This window comes from Plectropomus leopardus, chromosome 20 (assembly GCF_026936395.1).
Source record: "Plectropomus leopardus strain MGB_pleo_1.0 chromosome 20, ASM2693639v1, whole genome shotgun sequence".
In the NCBI taxonomy this organism is placed as follows: Eukaryota; Metazoa; Chordata; class Actinopteri; order Perciformes; family Serranidae; genus Plectropomus; species Plectropomus leopardus.
Genome location: NC_142195.1, coordinates 25,134,956 through 25,156,036, shown reverse-complemented (window position 1 = coordinate 25,156,036; position 21,081 = coordinate 25,134,956). Strand labels below are relative to the sequence as shown.

General features: G+C 36.7%; 2 protein-coding genes across 3 annotated transcripts; both read right to left on the bottom strand.

Moving 5' to 3' along the window:
* Positions 1 to 296: 296 nt before the first annotated feature.
* On the bottom strand, positions 297 to 10,998 carry slc30a5 (solute carrier family 30 member 5). Of its 2 annotated transcripts, XM_042509863.2 has the most exons (16): positions 10,468 to 10,996; positions 8,612 to 8,734; positions 8,390 to 8,456; positions 8,023 to 8,108; positions 7,794 to 7,881; positions 6,857 to 6,944; positions 6,668 to 6,744; positions 6,390 to 6,560; positions 5,156 to 5,444; positions 4,348 to 4,556; positions 3,168 to 3,325; positions 2,939 to 3,068; positions 1,847 to 2,126; positions 1,536 to 1,762; positions 746 to 874; positions 297 to 580 (listed from the first exon to the last, which is right to left on the bottom strand). In XM_042509863.2, the coding sequence occupies exons 1-16, from the start codon at positions 10,536 to 10,538 to the stop codon at positions 410 to 412; spliced, it is 2,364 nt and encodes a 787-aa protein (XP_042365797.2). In that variant the 5' UTR covers positions 10,539 to 10,996; the 3' UTR covers positions 297 to 409. The 2 variants fall into 2 exon arrangements, with proteins under 2 accessions (XP_042365797.2, XP_042365796.2); XM_042509862.2 differs by having other exon boundaries at positions 1,536 to 2,126; positions 10,468 to 10,998.
* Positions 10,999 to 12,253: 1,255 nt separating this feature from the next.
* Positions 12,254 to 20,929, bottom strand: LOC121960023 (annexin A1-like). Its single transcript, XM_042509610.2, has 12 exons — positions 20,809 to 20,929; positions 20,186 to 20,286; positions 19,124 to 19,229; positions 18,273 to 18,367; positions 17,882 to 17,995; positions 16,938 to 17,028; positions 16,557 to 16,693; positions 15,936 to 16,029; positions 14,585 to 14,680; positions 13,414 to 13,472; positions 12,580 to 12,702; positions 12,254 to 12,451 (listed from the first exon to the last, which is right to left on the bottom strand). The coding sequence occupies exons 2-12, from the start codon at positions 20,252 to 20,254 to the stop codon at positions 12,395 to 12,397; spliced, it is 1,041 nt and encodes a 346-aa protein (XP_042365544.1). The 5' UTR covers positions 20,255 to 20,286; positions 20,809 to 20,929; the 3' UTR covers positions 12,254 to 12,394.
* Positions 20,930 to 21,081: the final 152 nt, after the last annotated feature.

Sequence of the window (21,081 nt, the reverse complement as noted above, 5' to 3'; positions counted from 1 at the left end):
CTTTTTTTAAGTGCACAAATCCCCGACTGCCTCTACTTTTTGTCTGCAGATGTTTTGCATTCAGACACTTTCTGGTAATTACTACAAACAAGTCGTCAGCCTGAAATCATTTATGGAGAAGTCCAATATGATTTGGACTAATATTTAAATGTCTGACTTTGTTTTTAAGTACTGCGACAACAACAAGACACGTTTTTTGGGTTGGTATAAGTATTTAAAGTCAGTTAAATTCTGAATGTTTTAACACTTGTTCTGCACACGACAAATAAAAAGACCAAATGCAGCTGACACATAAATAAAACCAATATATTCAGATTTATTTAAAGCACATACATACATACATATACTGTACATTTCAATGTAAAAAGGCTCGAGTCAGTAAAGTTTAATTTGGTCCAACACGTGGTCTTTACATGATACACGTCCCGTCTTTAAGGTATTTCATGGACTCCATCTGCTGAGTCATCGCCAGAACTTCATGAAAACCTGTGCTGAGTCCAGACATGTGCTGAAAGTACGCCTCCTTCTCCACCTGCACCGACAGGTTATTCACGCCAGCGTCTTTCAGAATGGCCGTTACCTATGAAGGACGGGAACCACGGACAAGTCAGAACCATCAACTCGAACTCAAAATTTCACAGTGATCTGCCCCAGGATTTGTCCTCTTGGGAGCGTGAATATAAATATAGTTTCCAATAACAAACGAATGGATGAAACAGCAGTTAATGAACCCGTTTGTACCGACCTGCTGTATGATCCTCTGCTCCACCACATCAGCCATGATCTGGAGGTGGATGGTCCCTGCGATCATGTTGGCTGAATGCCTCCAAAAATGAGGGTCTCTGTATGACAACACTCCTTCGATTTTCTCAATCTGAAATAACGCTCCGAAAAGTTAACACCACAAAAACACCTAAACATCTGCTAATGCTGTGAGAACATTTTAAAGTGTTGCAAAGGCAAATGATAATGCAGAAACCTTATTGAACCTTGACTGTCATTCGTTTTGAGAAAATTGGGAATTTACAGCACTACTGCAGCGTTCCATTATATCGTGACTGTTAAAAACAGGTAGTCTGTTTGACCTCTAATATTGGTCCCTGCAGGTTTCTCGACAACAGCTCATCCAAACATCTTCACACTCAACACTTCGCTTCCTTGACATTTACAGAATAAGTAATTAAGAGTATTTCTATATACTAAACTATTGCACAGAATAAAAAAAAAATCTGGGCTAAACACTAAAAAATAAGGCCTGTGACCAACTTTCTGCCAAATTCAATTAATCTTTGACATACAAACAAACAAAAAAAAGTGAAGGTAAAAGGAATCATATAGGCTACAACAAATTTGAACAGAAAAAGTGCAAATTTTACTCTGAACACTAAACATAAATTTGTCTCAGTGAAGTATAATCTTACAAAATGAAGGATGTCTGCATCCTCCCTGATTACACGAACAGTCACTTTGATGGGCAGGAAATCCATCATCTGTTACAGAAAACTGCAGCAATGTCATCGTATGTGACACCTCACCTTTTCCAGCGCGCTGTTCAGGTCCTTCTCATTTTCTGGGGGAATTCGTAAGAGAAGAACTTCGCAAGCGTCCTTCAGCAGAGGGATGACACTAAGAAAAATGAGTGAGGCGATAAAGAGCGAACAAATCGGGTCGGCGATCAGCCAGCCGAACTGACGGATGAGGATGGTGGAAATAATCACGCCTACGCTGCCCAGCGTGTCAGCCAGGACATGAAGAAAAACACCTGCAAGGGAGAAACATGAGGATTTTATCTGGCTACAACTTCCTGTTCCACAAAGTTTTTTTTGGTGTTTCAACTGAGACACACCTCTCATGTTGGCATTCATGCCTCCACCCCCTGAGCCGTGGGAGTGCCCGTGTCCGCCGTGCCCGTGTCCGCTGTGCCCGCCATGACCATGTCCACCGTGCCCGTGCCCGTGCCCTCCGTGAGAGTGGCCGTGACCTCCGTGGCTGTGCTCGCTGTGGGAGTGGCCGTGGTGAGAGTGACCGTGGTCATGTGACGAGCAGCTTTTGCCGCCGTGGGAGTGAGCGTGACTGAAGGCGCAGATACCCACCAGGTTGACCAGTAAGCCTCCGACAGACACCGGCTGCAGGGGCGAAAAACAGCACGAGTTCAGAGTGATGACTCAATAAAAAAAAAATCCTTAATCCTTCGAAACCTGGATCGACATTAGTTTTTTGTGCTGCGATCAGACGACTTTCACAAGCTATTTAACCCTTTGAAATCTGAGCAGAGTGGTTTGATTTCTTTCAAAGACATGCAGGAGAAGGCAATGAGCAACTTAGCAAAAAACGTCCCAAAAATTGTAAGAAATTAGTAAAAATTAGAAAATTGTATTTTTAACTATTATAATCATATTTCTAGATTATCTTACAGATAAAAATGTATAGTTTTTTTCCAAATTGCAGCATTTTTTCTGACCATTTTATTTGTTTTGTTTTGTTTTTTTACTTTTCTTTTTTGTGTTGCTTATTTTCGGGTAATTCTCTTGTAACTTCTAACTCATTTCTTGCTCATTTTAGCCCATGTCTTCTGAAGTAGCTCACTGCCTTCATGTTTTTGAAAGAAATCAAATTAATTTGTTTAGGTTTTAAAGGGTTAACTGATGCGCACTAAATCTTTCCAAAATAATTAGAACTAGACTGGGCGTAAAAGACGACACTCATCTTTGGCCGTGGCTGATGTTTTTCTGCTGTGTCATATGATTTTTTTATGGACTAAAAGCAATTCAATGCTTTTATATTTGAATAATACTTAATGCTAAAATTAAATAATGCTTGGAAGTGTACAATGTGCATATAAAAATATATCAATATCTGGGAAGGACAAATATATTTAGGAGTAAACACAGACTCCGTCACAGGCCATTACATTAATTAGTAGATGGCGTTAACTCACAGTCAGCATGTCTGTGTTTATATTAGGAGGATCCAACACACGTGTGACCGACTCCACAAAGACAAAGAAAGCGATGACCATCAGGAACAGACCGTTGATGAATCCAGACAGTATTTCAACACGACCATACCTGCAAAAAAAACAGTTCATTTTTAAACAACCAGCTGAGTTTTAAATATTTCCACTATCTCCAACCAAAGCCTTTGCATGTGTTTTTGTTGGACTTTACCCATAAGAGAAGATCCTGGTCGCCTTCCAGCGAGTCATGAGGGCAGCGAACAAGCCAAGGACTAAAGCGGAGCAGTCAAACAGCATGTGGAAGCCGTCAGAGATCAGACCCAGACTGTTGGTCCAAACGCCATAAAACAGCTCCACAAAGGTAAAAGCCTGAAACATGCAAAACCTTAAAATTACTCAAAACACTTCTGTTTAACACATGAATTAACTGTACAGATCTTTCTTTTGTGTCCGTTTCTCTTTTTTACTGTAACTGTAGGTTGTAATTTTATGTAAAATTAATGTTAATATTCACCTGTTTGTTTTTTTGTTCGGTTGTTGTATGCATGTTGTTGCACGCAACCTTAATATCTTCTTTTTTTCCCCTTTTCTTTACTAAAAGTCTAGCTAGGGACAGGAGTTGGAAACTGGCAAAAGCTATAATCTCTATATGTGAAACAGTTACTACAACTAGTTTGTTAAGGCTTAAGATGCGCCATGTTAATCTGAATTGTCTCTATCAAATTAAATAAATAAACTATGTAAATAAATAAATAAATAAACAAACAAAGTGCGCTGGCGCATCTGTAATCAGTCAATTTACTCCACTAAATAAAAATGTTTAACTCCTTGATGAGTCTCCCCTGTAGCCCCTTATATAGTTTACTTATTTATTTTTCCTTTTTTCCTATTTTTTTCCTTTTGGGTCTTGATTTGTTTTTTGTTTTTTGTTTTTTTGGAGACTTTTTTCTTGTCTCTTTTACAACTTTTATGAGCTGTGATATTATTACTGTGGGGGAAAAATACTGTGATAGGTAAACATCTGAAAATGTTTTACTTTTCTTGCCTTCATGGATAAAAATAGTTTGAAAAAAATTACTCAGAAAAACCCAATTCAATACAACAATCAAAACATGAAAACATAACTGCCTCTATTGTGATTTTATCCTGGAAACGACATTGTCTCACCAATATTATGTCCTGTGTTTTTTCCGTTTTTGTATTTTATTTACAAAGCTCTTATTTTGAAATTTATAAAAAAAATCCATAAATGACCATAGCAAAACATTTTTTTTGTTTTACTGCCTTATTTTTAAACTATTCTAGTAAATTGCCAAAACATATTCTATCCTTGACCTTTCACCTCACTGTCATTGGTGAGTTTTCTCTTCCTGACACTCAACGCTACGTACCAGGTTGAGACACAGGAAGTAGAAGATCTGTCTGGAGTCGTATTCCTCCAGGATCTGTTTCAGGGAATCTTTGATGAACCGCGGGAGGGACTGCGATGTGTGCTGCAGGGCGTCGCCCATGAAGTTGTACAGAGGAGTCCCTTCGGGTGAGTAACCCACCAAGGTGCCCTTCTGACCTTTCTTTGACGGAGACGAGAGAATACTGGACGCTGCAGAGAGAGACGGGGACGGAGAGAAGGTGATTCGAATAAATCCACATTTAACCCTTTGACACCTCAAGCAAATTGGTGCCTTTTTTATAGAAGATATTAAGGCACTGAGTAACTATGTACGAAATGCTCAAAAAATTAGTGGATTGAGAAAAATATTTTTAAAAATCTGGGAAAAATGTCTAGGTGAGCAAAAACAAAACAAAACAGGGAAACACTATATCAATGACTGATTTTCCTAACTATACATACTTAAAATTATGTCTTTTTTTAAATAATTGTTATAATGTAACACTTTTCCAGGTCTTTTCTTTCTACTCTTCTTTTTTTCCTTTTTTTGGGAAATTTTCAGGCAATATTCTTCTTTTTTGTTACTATATTTCTTGCTAAGTTTCAAAAGGTGAATGTAAGAATATGGACAGAAATTACCAAGAACTTGTTTAGGCTCTTTAGGCGGAATTATGAAACACAGTGAGAAGTAAAAATCCACAATTACACCTGAGAAATGATCTGAGCAAGGAATTAAATGATGACGACTACGATAAGATTAGAAGAGCTCCACCACCATCAAACTTCTGGCTCTCACCGCCGTTACTTACACATGATGAAGAAGATGGCGCTGACCAGCACTCCTCCAGAGAGCACGTGCTCCGTGCTGACCTGCTGGGGCGGTTTGCTCATGGAGCGCAGCTGGTCGGTCAGCGGGTGAGTCCAGAAGTTGGCCAGCAGCAGGCCGCTGAGGAAGAGGGCGATGGTGCCGTAGCGGGCGCACCTCGGCGTCTCCATCTTGGTGTTGCAGATTGCCTCGACGTAAAACTCCAGGATCATTACGGAGAAGACGATCATCCCGAACGGCAGGATGAGCGACGACCATGATTCGACTTTACTCTGGTGTTACGACGGAGTGAAAAAACAGTTATTAATGAGGTCGTGTTAATCAACATAAATTCTGTTGATTTCATTCCCCTGGGGACGCGGACGTCCTCAGCCGACATTATGGTCTTTCAGGGACTTCTTTTTCTTTATTGGGGTTAACTAACTCTAATGTTACTCTAGAGTTATGAAAAATTTTAAGGGAAAAACCGGCATGGCTATTTTCACAGGGGTACCTTGACCTCTCACCTCGAGATATCTGAATGAAAATGGGTTCTATGGGTACATATTTGGGTCAAAAACCATGCAGTTTCCCTCTTGCAGTTTCCAGAACAATCGCCCAAAATGCAATTCTTATAGAAATCTTCAAATGCCAGAAGTTTTTTTTTTTTTAAAGGACTATTTTGGTATTATAAAAATATTAGAATATTTTTCTGTGGTTTTCCTTAAGATCTTTGTGTCTTAATGTAGGATTATGGAGAAATTTCTGACTATTTTAACCAATTCTTGAGTGGTTAAACAAATGCTTAAATTTAGCACAAAATCGGTGTGACAAATGGTATCAACATTGGATTGGGTACTATTTACTTCCATCAAAAGGGTTTAAGCCACTATACACTCTTAAAGAGGTGCATAACCAAAACACACTTTTATTACAGTTTGCTTATTATTTATGACTAGAAAACATTGCATTGACATGCCCTGCTGAGCCGCATCTAAAGCCATTTATTCATGTGAAGTGTTTTTGAAACAGCACCACTGGTTTAGTCGTTTTGTTAGGTAAAAAATAAGAAAAATTATTAGTAATTGTAATTTTTTAAAGAATAAGAATAGCTCACTATGTCTCTAACACTTGCATTTATGTAGAACTTTGTGATGCCACACAGTCCTTAAAAAAAGACAAAACAGACTATGTTCATGCAGAGATTTCTTTTTTTGTCACGTGGTCTGTGCACTTACCTCTGTGGTAGCTGAGAGCACTATGACCCAGGGCAGCAGAACCATAGCAGAAACCAAGTTGTCAAGGGCATAGAGGCGTTTTGCACCACCGATTTCCACCGAGAGTTTCCTGGAGGCCGTGTGGAAGGCCACTTTCAGGCACAGGGAGGCCACCAGCAGCACAACGCCCCCCTGATGGAAAGACAGAGGGAGGAAATTAATATAGACATTAAAACTAATATGTTACTACACTTCTGCAGGCAGCAAAAAACATAAAATCGAATGTGTTTGTTGCTTACTTTGTGATCTGCAACCCCTAAAAATGCAATGGCAGTGTAGAGGAAATGCGTGAGCGCACTGTCATGATGTCCCTCAGCTGGTTAGACGGCGAGTGAAGGCAACACAATATAAACAGAGAAATATGATGAACACAAACAGATCAGGTCAATAGCACTGAAAACAGCTGTTTTCATTTTAAAAAAGGATACGATGCTCTGCCATCTTTGCCATGAGGTCATCGTTGTCAAAGAGGAGGAGGCAGATCACAGCGATGATGAAGAGAGCAGCGCCTCTGGTCTGCACAAAGTCAGACAAACCAACAGAAATGTAAATTACATACACAAACTGCACTGATATTTTAATCTGAGACAATATATGCAGTCGTTTTATTTCAAGCAGTGTCAAAATTATCAAGATTAAATGTTACTGATGTACTGGTGTGAGCTGCAAACAACCAAGATACCAAAAACCTGTTTTACAGTGTTTTGGGGGGAAAAGTTGCTTCAAGTGAAACCACAACTGACATTACAGTACATCAGGGAACAATGTAATGTAAAATATGGCACAATTGTTTTTATAAATCAGCACATTCGCCAAAACAAAGTGCACATTAACATTTCTTTCTGTGTATCTTTTTAAGAATTTCTAAGAATTACTCATGTATTTTTATTTCTGTAATTTTAAATTCTTTTTTATTTACTTAATGTTTTATATATATGTGTGTGTGTGCGAGTGTCTGTGTGTGTGTGTGTGTGTGTGTGTGTGTGTGTGTTTGTGTATGAGTCATTTGATTTGATGACCATAGGTGACATGGTTTAAGTGGAAATAATGAATATGGGCATGAGGAAGGGGTGGTGGATGGAGAGACAGAAAGCCGAAACGGCCGCCAAGCAAAACTGGTTGTTTATAAGCGATAATTGTGGCACCAGAATCGGGTATTTTAAGCCAAAACAGTAGCTTTTCATAACCATAACTAAGTGTTTTTTGTGCCTAAACATAACCAAACATAAACCACAGTGTTGTTGTGAGGTAAACTTTCAACATATCTGTTTCATAATAACATTCAAATGTAAAACACTGTTTGAACAGATTTTGGTGACTGGGTTGCATGAAAAAAACAAGTTTTGTGAATTTACGGCCTCCTACCTTGGACGGCCCTCCTCCTGAGCTTGTGAACAGGACACCAAGGAGAGCAATGACCACCACGTCACTGTGCTCAAAAAGCAATAACGTCCTGAGAAAAGACACAAGCCAGATTTTAATCATACCCTGTGCTTGAGCACAAACACAAATACACACACACAGTTAAAACCACACAAATGCACTCACATGCACACTCACAGCACTGTTGCCTTTAACTGCTTTGACATTTTACCTCAGAGGTCCGCAGAGAGTTAGACCGAAGAAGCCCAGCAGGGATATGACACAGCTGAAAACAGCATGCTTTAGTAACTTTATCCACTGCAAAGAAAACAGATTTAAAAAGACAAGAGATTAACCATTACGGCAGGTTGACTCAAGCTTTTATGAGGGCATTGATACAGTTTCTTTAATGAAAACATTATCTTATACTGTTACAAAGCTCAACTTTAAAACCCTTGTTGGAATTGTTTTAACACTACAGAGTATGCGAAAACATTCAAAGTTGGGTAAAAGATCTAACTAATATTTATAGTGTTTTTTTTCTTTATGAAGCAAAAGCTGGATCACACACAAACAGAAAAGGAGGATATCCAACAAACCTGTCTTTTCGAGATGACTTTGCCAGAAGAAAAAGGCTTTTGAAAGAAAAGCAGAATAACAGCACTCCTGAGAGAGGAGAAAGATCACTGTCAGCATGCTGTCATAATAAATAAATACAAACAGCATCAATACAGCAGCAATAATACAAAATAACGTGCAAGTTCAACAAAAAGGCTGAAATAAAACCTAAGCAGAAAAATAAGAAGCGTAAGAGTCCTTACCCTAATTTTAGTATAAAGATGAACTGGACAATGTGAACAACCTTTAGGATATCGTAAGATTCAAAGATCCCAAGAGCCTTGAGGACCTTTGTGATAACCAGTAAAACTATGTATCTGGTTAACCTGAGAAACACAAGAAAAATGGATTAGTACTGAAACTGAGTGATATATAGAAAAAAACACCCATCCTCTTTTAGGTGCAGCACTGCACACTTAAGTGTTATCACGATACTGAAATTTCTAACTTCGACACAATTCCTTGAAGAACATCTATATTCAATACCACTGTAAATATTGTGAAAATTGACACTCAGGGCATATTTTTTTAATCAAAAGATAGATATAACAAGGCCATAATATGACAACAGTGGCTTTTATTTTCTTGATTAGTAGGAGTAAACAGCAGAATAACTGTTTTAAACATTAACAAAAAGAAAGAGTGAAAAAGTGCAGATGTATCAATAGTACAGAAAATGAGTTTTTAAACAGTTTTAAATAAATATATTTAATATTTTTGACTAAACTAATATGGAATACCCTGGTATGAAGATTGAGAACTATAAAGGGCTTTTTATACAGAAAGAATTGTTTTTCTTTTTTACACAGAAAAAGTTGTTGTTTTTTATGATTATATTTCTATTTTAACTGTTACGTTTTTGCTTTTTGAGTAGGGCTGGGTATCGTCAAAAACCTCACAATTCAATTCGATTTCTATTCTTTGGGTCACAATTTTTGATTAAATTCGATATTGATCCAGTTGCTTCAATACCGATTCAGCTGTGTATGTCGATGTCAGAAACACCCAGATAATTCATTATCTGGGTGTTTCTGCAATGCATTGATGAATCCTTTTTTTATCCAGCTCTATTGTTGAGTGGTTTTCATTTCTTTAATCATGGTCGGCATTAATGAAAATGAGAGTTTCCCTATATCGATTTCATGAGTCTTAAAAAAAAGTTTGATTTGAATGTGTTGACACAATCAGCCACTTAATTGATTAGTTGACAGAAAGTCAATAATTTACAATTTTGATAATCAGTTGGCAGTTTTTGTCAAGCAAAATGGAAACATTCACTCATTCCTGCTTCAAAATTGTGACCATTTAATTCATTTTTCTGTTTTGAATCAGATATTTTGAATATATTTGGACACAACAAGCAACTTGCAGCCATCACCTTGGATACTAGCAAATATTCATCGGGGCAGGTATTTGGTATATTGCAGATTATTTGTATCTGTGTTTTATTTTAATGCTCAACGATAAAATTAATGAAAAAGTGTGTATTACACTCAACCGACACCAGGGAATGCAGCCTGCAGTACTTGCATGGAAAGTGTCATCATGGGAGAAACTTTTACTTATTTTTATTCATTAAAATTTCTATTTAAATGTCCACTAAACTTTATTTTTTTTAAAAGTTGCTGGGAACTTGCTGTATATTATGTTGAAAGTTACAGTACTGATTAAACATGTGTTGAAGGCATTTAAACAAACTTTGGAGTTTTATCCAAATTCTAAATAATGACAGAAACATTTTCATAAATGCATATCGTTTCTAAATATTGGGTATCGGTCACATTAAGCACTTATAATTGGTATAGGCCCTGAAAAACCAATATCAGTCGACCCCTTGTAGTGATGTCCATTTTCACCATTTTGGACATTTATAGACAAAACAACTTATCAATAGCATGCTGACACTAAACATCATGGATGCACTTATTTCCATATGGTAAACAAACACGTGGATTACAGCTACAATGACTGGTTTTTATTGACTTAACGCCATGATAGTACAAACAATTACTCAAACCAGTGAACTGGGATTGAAATAAAGTTAAAAACAGACCCGTACCTTGAATCGGGCACTTCCACCATTCCCAGTTTACCCCCTGAGAGGACGTTACTGCTGTATTTCTCGTCCATCTTCAATCACCTAAAGTCGACCTGTTTCAGTATTTATGTCCCCAAAATCCTAAACATCACTGTAACCTCAATAAAAAAAATTAAACCACAGTCCGGAGAATACGACCAGGCATCTTCTGGCTCTCATTCATCCTTCTTTTTAAACTAAACCAGTAAAATAAACTGTACACAAACCCCTGAGTGAGCCCTCTCAGCCTGTTAGCTCGCTAGCTAACGTTAGCCATCCGGCTGCCAGTTAGGCTAAATTTCCAAAGTTTCTCGCGACGACACGTCCTCTGTGCGCGAGCTAAATCAAATAAATAAATCCGGTCGCCTAGTTAGAGGGAAAAAAATATGAATATTTATGTTTAGCTGTCCTAAATAACAGCTAGAGTCCGTAATGAGGGAATTACACATCCAAGCTGGACAAAAAAGCCAATATACTTCCGGACACGGTAAATAGTCCACGTCACGTGCGTGTGTTCGTGACGTTGCCCCTGCGCAGATGAGGTTCTGCGCAGGTGACGACGACACTGGTGGAAAAAGTAATTAAATAAAGTCAAAGATGTTTCGTTTTTTTAAAAGTAGGTGTTAAAGATTATGTAAGTAAGAAGACTGGAAAAATAATAATAAATATTGTTATTATTATTATTATTAGTAGTAGTACTGGTAGTAGTAGTAATAGTAGTAGTAATAGTAGTAGTAGTATTAATTAGTATTATTATTAATTTTATCATAGGGAAATCTCCATGTACACAGCAAGAGATGGGTGGATTACAAGCCTGATTTACAAGAAGTACAACAATATGGCACCACAATAAGAGGCCTTAAAAATACGACTGTAATTACAACTAATTATGTGTTAAATAACATGCATTTTTTTCATGAGCCCATGACATTTTATTCTGGATTTGTGTTACTTTTTATTTTATTTTCCTCTTAATTTTTCTTTCTCTGTATATGGACAGTTTTGTGTGTACATAATGTAAATGTAAATGTAAATGTTTTACTTAATTACTTTAGCTGTATGGCAGTTTCTAGAAATTTGGCTGACTTTCAGGTTCAGTTTTGCTACACCAGCTTTAATAGCAATGCAAATCCTTTGGGGGTTTTGTTTTTTAAAAAAAAAAATCAAAGACCATGTTTGTATGGAAGCCTAAATTACTAGCTAGGAAAAAAAGATGTTAGCAGTCACAAAAAAAAAAAAAAAGAATTCTAAGTCAAAATTAGATAAATGCATATTATGAGATAATATGCCATGATTCTGACTTAAAATTATTAACTTTGGGGTCTCATAATTTTAATAAATAAAAATTAAATACGCGTACCTCATTAAAATGACATAAAGATTACAAACATTTTGGCAGGGTATTTAATGGTCATGACTTAACTTTCTTATCTTACTGTGTCATCAGTCAGACTCACAATTTAGATTCAGTATCTCACAATTTAGATTAAGCATGCCATATTAAGGCTATATAATAAATATTAACATAAGATATTTATATCTTATTGTAATATTTTATTTTTCAAATTAAATCAACTTCATGCTGGTGCCTATCCAAACTTTCTGGTCCCTCTTTTCTCCCATCCTGCCTTCATCGTCACTGATCTGCTTCACATCTTTGTCAAACATATTTTCATGTATTATAATAAACCATTATGTGAATTAGAGCTCAATATGCACATGGAGAGAATTCACGACAAAACAAGAAACATCAAACAGACAGGAAGGGTATGAGATAGTTTTTGTTATTGCTGGGATTACATCAATTTAATAAAACAGAAAAGTTACATTGATCATTTTGAAAAATATGAGATTTCAGTGGCAGCCAGTGGAGAAGATGGCCTCCATTTCCAGTAGTTTCCTCAAAAGTTTAATGAGGTCCGCACAGTCCAAGCAGGATGGTCTCATAATGTCCCTTAGTGTCCCTCTGTGAAACAGAGACAAAGATGTGCTCAGATTAAATGCTCATTATAGACTATTTTGTCTCCAGTTACTGAAAGAGTGAAAAAAAGCCAGTAAAGACAATTTAAATTCTTCACAGGTGTGTCACTTTACCAGTATTTGCTCCTGTAGGCTGATATCATACATGGCCCTGTATTCCTGCACAATCTTCTTCAGGTCGACCTCGGAGCGGGACACCAGCACCCTGATGAGTGTTTCCTCACATGTACCGTGGCGCTGTGAGAACGGAGCAGAGGCGTGATCAATGGACAAGAGCAAAGCATGCAAATCACCTCAATCTGCCGGTTATTACATAACCTAGGTCATACAAAATCAGAAATCAGAAATACTTTATTGATCCTCGAGGGGAAATTGTGGTTCATTACAGCCACTTTAATGCCAAGCATAGAGAATTACAGCAAGCAGGAAGAAGTACAAGCACAAGTATAGAAAAATAAGTGCTAAGTATGAAAGAATGAAAAATATAAATGTATTTATTGACAATAAGCACTAGTATGTAAACATGTGAATCATACTATACATAATATGTGTAGTGTGTATAGTGTGTAATATATAAAACTGTGCCTTATACTGCAGTACAGTGCATTGAACTAGTATCTAGTTCCAAATAGATTTAAAAAATGTTATTATGTGTGCAATGTTATAATGAACAACAGCGATACATAGAGATACAAGAATTACAATAAGGATATATACAGTATATGCACTATATGTTTGCATGATACTGGGTAAATTTACATAATAATAACAATAATAATAATAATAATAATAATATGCTACATACTATATCTGGCTGGTTGCATCAATCAGTCGCTACAGGTAAATATTTGTAAAAAAAAAAAAATGTCTGTAGTGAACACACACACACACACACACACACACACACACACACACACACACACAGACATGGTGAGAAAGTGAACACACCTCCAAAGCCTTATGGAGCTTCTCAGCGAAGAAAGCCGGTGTGTTCCAGGCAATTTTCACTAAAAGTCAAAGAGACATAAACTCTGAAAACTCTGCGTAATGATTCAGTTTGCGACTGTAGTTCAGCAGCAAGAAAATAGTTCCCACATGAAAACTGTCACAACATGGTCTGCAGATTATCTGAGGTAACCGGGTGATGATTTCCGGAAAGAGACATCACTGTTGAGTTTTTTATATGTATTTTTTGGTGCTTTGAGCAAGACTGAGACTTAACAGTAAATCTATGTTAATGTATGTTTTTCTTAAACCTTTCTGTCCAGCTATCGGCAGTTCTTAAGCATATCTTGAAAACCACAATTTTAATGCGAGAAATTCAAGGCCCTCTGATCTGTGCATGTACACAAAAAACAGTCTAAACAAGTTTCACAGACAGGCAACAACAAAATTTACTGAGCGTGATTTTATGTGTTTGTTCCTAAGATCTCTGGTATTTTTTTCTAATTTCACCCCCAGGACAAACGTTTCATTTTTGGCTCTTAGTACCTAAAATCTCCAGGACGCTGCTCATTCTATCCAACACTTTTTCTATTGTTAGTCATAATTCGGATGATTGTTGCAGCCTGTATTCTTGTTAAAAGCTTCACCATATAAATATGAATCAAGCAACACTGTAGGTTATGCTTTTCTGTGATAAAATTAGTGTTTCAAAGTACATGAAAACATAGTTTAAATGTGAAACAGTCACAGTTAACGATTTAAAAAAAAGTTATTATTCATTAGAGGATTAACTCTAAATAGCTCAACTAATCTGCGTCATTAAGACTGTGTGGGTGTGCTTTGATCAGATTTGATTGACAGTGTCCTGGCAGCTTAATCAAACAACCCACAACTGTCACATATATATTCATAAATCCTGATTCATGCACTGATTTTTCACTTTAAAACCAGCGAGAAAAGCACAGACAAAAACACAAATCCAGAAATCTTTCACGAGAAATAAAAAAATTCATGTAGGACCCCCACTGCTCGCAGTAAGAAGCAGATATTCAGGGCCTTTAACATTTATTCTGCATGTACTGTAAAACTCCAACCGTAACAAGATAACTCCTTACTCATTAAAATGGGAAACAAACTGATCAAAGGACCAAATAAATGAAGAAACCCTCCTTACCAACGTCAATGAGACAATCTTCGATGTCTCCACTCAGCTCCATCTGCAGAGCTTTAGGTAATTTGACGTCGCTGGTGGCAGCGTAGTGATGGAATGCTGACAGATAAAAAGACAAACGACAGGTATTTATGGGTTAAACTTGTCAGACGAAAAGCAAATGTCCTTTCTAAAAAATCTTGCAGTGGAGGTATGAGGTATTTGCACATCCCCCCGGCATTTTTGGAATCTTAAAAAACAGCCTCAGCTAGTTTGAAGGGCTTTTAAGACATGAGATGCCAGAATGCAAACTCTAAATGCATTTTGAGCTGAAAAATAAAATACAGATATGGAGAAATTTCAATAATGGGGGTGTTACTGCAAACAAGTTCCCAACCAAAACCAGGGGCACCAGATATGAAGTATTAATACGAGCTTATTTTCAGACATTTTATTCATAGACATTATCTGCGGCTTTCTACTTGTCATGTAACAACAAAGACATGGAGCATATAAATGTTCTTTCACACACATGCAGTTTTTAATATCAAGCTACTTTGGTTAAAGTGCAAAAACTGGTGAAATGTTGCATTCATATTTTTTTACATATTATCAGTGGTGAAGGTCCAAGATCATTTGAGGACCAATATTTTGCTAATACGGTTTTTTTAAATTAAAGTAATTATATTTATCCTATTTTATTTCCATTATTATTATTATTATTATCATTATTATTATTATTATTATTATTATTATTATTATTATTATTATTGTTGTTGTTGTTGTTGTTGCTGTTGTCCTTTTTACTTCACATACTGGTTTTATATATATATATATATTATAAGATTTTTTTTAAATGTCTCTATTTATATATTTTGAGACTCATTCCTTCAGGAAAGGAAGAGGGGCATTGGAGGGACAAATGATAAATGTCATTACATACTTCCAGTATTACAGATATATGTAGGGGCACATGATATCTTGTTATACTCACCTCCAGTATTGAGAAATAAAAATCTTATCATAAAGAAGAAAGAGCGTGTGTGCTTAAGTTAACCCTCTTTTCCTACACACGTCTAAATAAATCTAAAAAAGAATCCATCATCTCATCAACAGCACATCTGCTGAACTGTGGACTCCATTGATGATTAAGACCTAGTTAAATAGTCTAGTTTATGTATTTGAAAAATCATGCTGACTTTGCTCTGTATTGTTCCCACACTGCTGGGCGTGTTCCACCTGTTACCTGACAGAGTGCGGTTCCACCTGTTTTACCAGCTGTGTTTGTGTGCTGGCTTTGAAATGGAGGTTTTGGCTGATTCTGCCTCTGAGTCAAACCTAACTGCTAAAGCAGTCACACATTTAAAGCACTCACTCTTAGAAAGCTGCGGCCCGTTCCGCGTGGTCAGGATGTCGATGATGGTAGAAACATTGATTCCTTCGGGATGCTCAGTAGCCTCAAACAGAACCTAAACAAAACATTAACATGCCATCATTTGTAATTACTGTTCTCTACAAGGATAACTGACTATATTCAATCTGTTTGTTATCGTTAACAATTAATCCGATATACAAGTACTGAAATAGATACAAGAAATAGACCAAAAACAGCAACAACCAAAGCGATGAAGGCAATAAAACCACAAAAAATTTAAATAAAACATAATTTTTTTTAATTTCATAATTTCAAACAGCACAATTAATGTTTAAGTCTAAAAATAATTGATTTTTTTCCCCCTAGTATATCTACCTCTCTTTTTTCTGTAAATTAAATTTGTTGGTATTTGCACTGAACAAGATGATGGGGAAGAAAAACAAAGTGGATTTGGTCTGATTTCTGTTGAACAGATAGGGTATCAGATTTTCCTTTTCAACAAATGTAAAGTTTCTGCAATGGTACAAGCAGTCAAGGGAGAAGGGGCCAAGTTTGTTTTCAAAAAGCAACTCATCATTTCTGCATTGTATACTTTTAAGAAAAAACACTGAATAATGCTACCTCTGCGTCTTTTTGGGCCAGCTCCTTGTTCACTTCCATGCTCTCGTCTTTGTTTGCTTTCAACATGGACAGAAGAGCTGTGGTGAAATCACCGCTGGTTTCGTCCTTAATAATGTCCTCCAGCTCATATTCGTACTCTGAGGGACAAAGATAACAGACTTTGCAATAAGATTATGGACCAACATACAGTATGACTGCAGTGCTTAAAACTGTTGTTTAGAGGTTTACAGTCCTCGTTACTGGGTGATTACAGTGCTGCACTGTCTGAGAATTCAGTGTTGCTCAACTGCTGGAGACACCAAAGAGTGTCAGGTGTACACTTAAGATGTTGAACCTTTCAGGAGCTCAGCACCAAAAATAAAAGAACAACAGAGGCCAAACCTTGTTTGAAGACTCTCTTGATCTCGCGAATCTCTTCGTTTGTTCTTGTTGCCAGAACCTCCACCAGGACGTTTTCATCTGTGCCCCAACCCTGTTGAAATTAAGGAAATGCAGAGCGTGACCAAATTAAAAACATTTAAGGTTAACATTTGTTTAATAGGACTCATAATTACATAATTTCAAGCTAAATATGCTACACAATGTATCCATTGGTAATTATGTGTCATCCTCAGCTACACTGATGTGTGGGGTGCCACAGGGTTCAATTCTAGGTCCGATTTTATTTTCACTTTACATGCTTCCCTTAGGACACGTTATCAGCCAATTCAATGGGGTATCTTACCACTGTTATGATGATGACACGCAAATATATTTGGCATTTAAACCAGATGACGTTTGAGTTCTTAACACATCAATGAAATGCCTTACTTCAATCAATGTTGAAGTGAAGGCAATTTTCTGCACCTCAATTCGGACAATACATAAGTCATCATTAAAAATCTTTGTTGGTCCACTGGCAAATAATGTAAAATCTACAACTAGAAGTCTAGGCATCATATTTGACTCCCAGCTTAACATTAAACCATATGTCAATAATCTTATTCAATCCTGCTACGTCCACCTCAGAAATATTACAAAAATCAAATCAGCTGGACACTGAGGCACAGTGACCTTTGACCACCAAAATCTAATCAGTTCATCACAGAGTCCAAGTGGACGTTTGTGCCAAAACTGAAGACATTGTCTCAAGGTGCTCTCGGGATATTGTGCTCAGAAGAATGAAACAGATGGACAACCCGAAAATGTAGTGCCTCCAGCCACAGCTATCATCGGCATGAAGGCATTAAAATATTAATAAAGTTGGAGATGCCCTGCTGGCAGGATCAACCATTGCAATAAAGACTGACACAGAGAGTTTGGAAATAATCTCCTCGGATATTTACCTTTGTGGCCCTCCTGAGCAGGTAGGCATCGAAGTGAGCAGGAGTCATGAGCAGAGCCAGAGAGATGTCCTCTAAATCTGACCTGAGAACTGACTGCAGAGCTTCATCCAGCTTCTGCAAGACACACGGAGCACACACACCAAAACATGAGGGTGCTGCTACTTTTCATCGCAATCATGCCGTTTCAAAACAACTGCTGCAGAAAATTAAATCCATTATGTGTGTATTTTTTAATAACATCTGCTACAGTGCCTGTTGGGACTCAACTTGTTTGACCTCATTTGTTTTGCAAATCTTAAAAAGCTCAAACTGATTTACATAGCGAGGTCAGAGGGATGTTTCAGTATTTTTCCAGACTCGACTGCGTCTTAATGAGATAGGAATCACTCACCTGTCCGGTGGACGCTTCATAAACTACTTTGATCTTCTGTCTCTGCTCATTGCATCTCTTCACCAAGACAGCAACGATCACATCCTCGTCCACCTCTGTGAGGGACAAGTTGTACTTTAGCCTACTTTCTTCAAACCTCTGAAACCAGAGCAAATTGGTCTGACTTCTTTCAGTAACATGGGGCGAAGGCAACAAGCAAGTTAACAAGACATGGTCCGAAAATTTGCAAGGAATTAGTAAAAAAAAACAACAAAAAAATAATAATAAAGATGGGGAAAAAAAACAAAAAAAATGAAAAAAAAAATGGCTTAAAATTATATATATGTATAACAAAGCAATATTAACATTGTTTTTTTTTTCAAAATGATCAATTATTTTGAGCTTTTACAATGCAATCCTAAATCCTAATCCTAAAATTTGTACTTACCATATCTTAGCATTTTTAAAACTTTTGAAAGACTGATATCAGATTCAAGTCCTTATCTTATATAAATAGGTTAAAGTCTTTTGAGATGTTTCAAGGATCCGGGGGGACCCTATATTTCCTGTTTGCAAATGAATGTTTTGATAATAGTGTTGCTGTTGTTAAACGTGGACCCCTATTACTTCAATTCAGCAAGAATTTTCTGTCTTTTTAGGATTATTTGCTCACCGGAGGCATGTGTTTTCTTAAATTTAACACGAGGTGAGTAACTTAAATACAAAAGGTAATTTTGGAGTGAAGTATTCGTTTAGTTGTTGCAGAGCTTCTACTTTAGATTGTGCACCATCTGCAAAGACATTAGAGAGCAACCTTGCCTTAAAAGCATGGAGCATGTCTTAAGGAAAAAAACATGAGTGAGCACACGTACCTTTACTTTCAATGGCGCTCTGAAGAGTAGAAGCGTCACTGCTGGCATTGAAGTTCGGATACGGAGGGACTGTTCCATAAAACTTCGGCTTCTTCTCACCCCCCACCTAGAGCAGACGCCAGAAATATGACGATTTTAAGTTTTGAGGATGATTCATGGTTAGAGTTTCTTCACAGGGTAGAGTGACAGAAGAGATGCAGGAGAATAAGGACCATAAAACGTCAAATAAAAGCCTTGTCCCAATTAAACGCAGAGTCCATTTTACTTGCCCGATATGGTGACACATTTTAAAAAATAAGTGCCTGTCTCAATTAGAGGCCTGGGCCGTTTGTCATGTTCTATAGAAACCGTGAGAACGTAAAAAAAAGGTTTTATCGGCATAGTAAACAAAAGAGAGATAAGTAGATGCAGAAGACTTTTTTTTAAGCTAAGGAAAAATGTTCAGTGAAACTTAATCCTAATTATCAAAATTATTGTACAGAATCAATATAATTTTAAGGTAATTTCTTGCCTTTTTTCCTTTCCCTTTTTTCTTTTTTTTTTGGATTTTTTGTCAAATATTCAGGTAATCTTCTTGTACTTTTCACAGATTTCTTGCTAACTTCAGGGTCATTTCCTCTGCTATTGCTCCTTAACATCTTCCCATGTTTTTGAATAAAATAAGGTCAATGTGCTTAAGTCTCAAAAAGATAAATAAATATTTGGTTGTTTTTCTGTCTTTGCTGAACAAGTTTTGTGCGTTGAGGTCACTGATTTAAGTAAATAATAGTCCGTGAAGTTTTACAGCAAGTAAAAACAAAACAAAACATGCAGTTACAAAGCGCCTCACAAACACATGTACACATACTTAAAATAAGTGAGTGAAGGGATAAATTAATTGAGTTTCAGTACATTACAATATGGGATAAAGGAAAATAAGTTAGAGGCAAGAACAAAAAAACAAATAAAAATATAACACATGGAGTTGCTCTTACAGGGTAACCTATAAAGGTGGACAACAGTTATTCCAAAAACAGGTGTATTCTCCTCATGATTCGTTTTTCTAGGTGATCTGATACTCACTTTTATGGTGTCGTCCTCGGGGTCTCTGTCATGGACGATATCTTTGAAGAATTTCTTTAAGAAGGACATGTTTACTGGAAACCAGAAACACGTAATTATCGCTGTGGAGGGGAACAAATGAAAACAAGAAACAGAAATAAAGAATTAACAGCTGATTGGAAAATGAAAACAGATATTAACACTTAAAAATTCCTTTAAAATAAGGTGAAAAAATTAGTTAAGTATATACAAATTCCTTTTAAATGTGAAAAAAATTGTTGGACCAATTTAAATTTTATTTGTAATAAACTTTAAAAAATATGTGCTCATAATTATGGTAATAGTATATAACACTTTAAACTTTCTTTCAAATAATGCAAAAAAAAAAAACACATTAAAAAAAGTGTCAATAAATATGGTAATTAAATATAACTATGAACACATGCTTTTAAGTTGATAACCTAAACAGCCTAATTTGTTCCAGTTACTTTATCTAAAAGAAATTCTGAAGTCTTATGTACTTTTAATTACCATATTTATGAACGCATGTTCTAAGTTAACTGAAAAAAAATAAAGTTGTTCCAACAAATTCACGTTGTTTTAAAGGAATTTTAAAGGGTTTTAAACATGCAGACAAAACTCACCTGTACTGATGCAGACAGTCCTCAGATCCCAGTTTGCAGTTTCTCAGGTGTTGGTCACAGTATTAAACTCACCCTGCTGCGTCTCCACCCATTTCTGTGCAGATCATTTTCAGTCAGGTTTGTTTCCACCTGCAGGGGATCAGCCAATCGTCTGCCACCTCTCAAAGACGACATTCCTGCGAGGTGACAGCCAGAGGCTCGGGTGCTCCTGACAGGTTGGGCAACTCCTCTGCACAGACTTGTTTTGTGAATATTTAAGCGCTTCACCCTTTA

Coding starts and splice junctions, on each gene's coding strand:
- slc30a5 (XM_042509862.2), bottom strand. CDS start 10,538: ATGGACGAGAAATACAGCAGTAACGTCCTCTCAGGGGGTAAACTGGGA. Junction 8,735..10,467: donor GTGGAAGTGCCCGATTCAAG/GTACGGGTCTGT, acceptor TGTGTTTCTCAG/GTTAACCAGATACATAGTTT. Junction 581..745: donor AGCAGAGGATCATACAGCAG/GTCGGTACAAAC, acceptor CGTCCTTCATAG/GTAACGGCCATTCTGAAAGA.
- LOC121960023 (XM_042509610.2), bottom strand. CDS start 20,254: ATGTCCTTCTTAAAGAAATTCTTCAAAGATATCGTCCATGACAGAGAC. Junction 13,473..14,584: donor AGATTGTCTCATTGACGTTG/GTAAGGAGGGTT, acceptor TTTGACTTTTAG/TGAAAATTGCCTGGAACACA. Junction 12,703..13,413: donor AGCTCCATAAGGCTTTGGAG/GTGTGTTCACTT, acceptor CCGTTCTCACAG/CGCCACGGTACATGTGAGGA.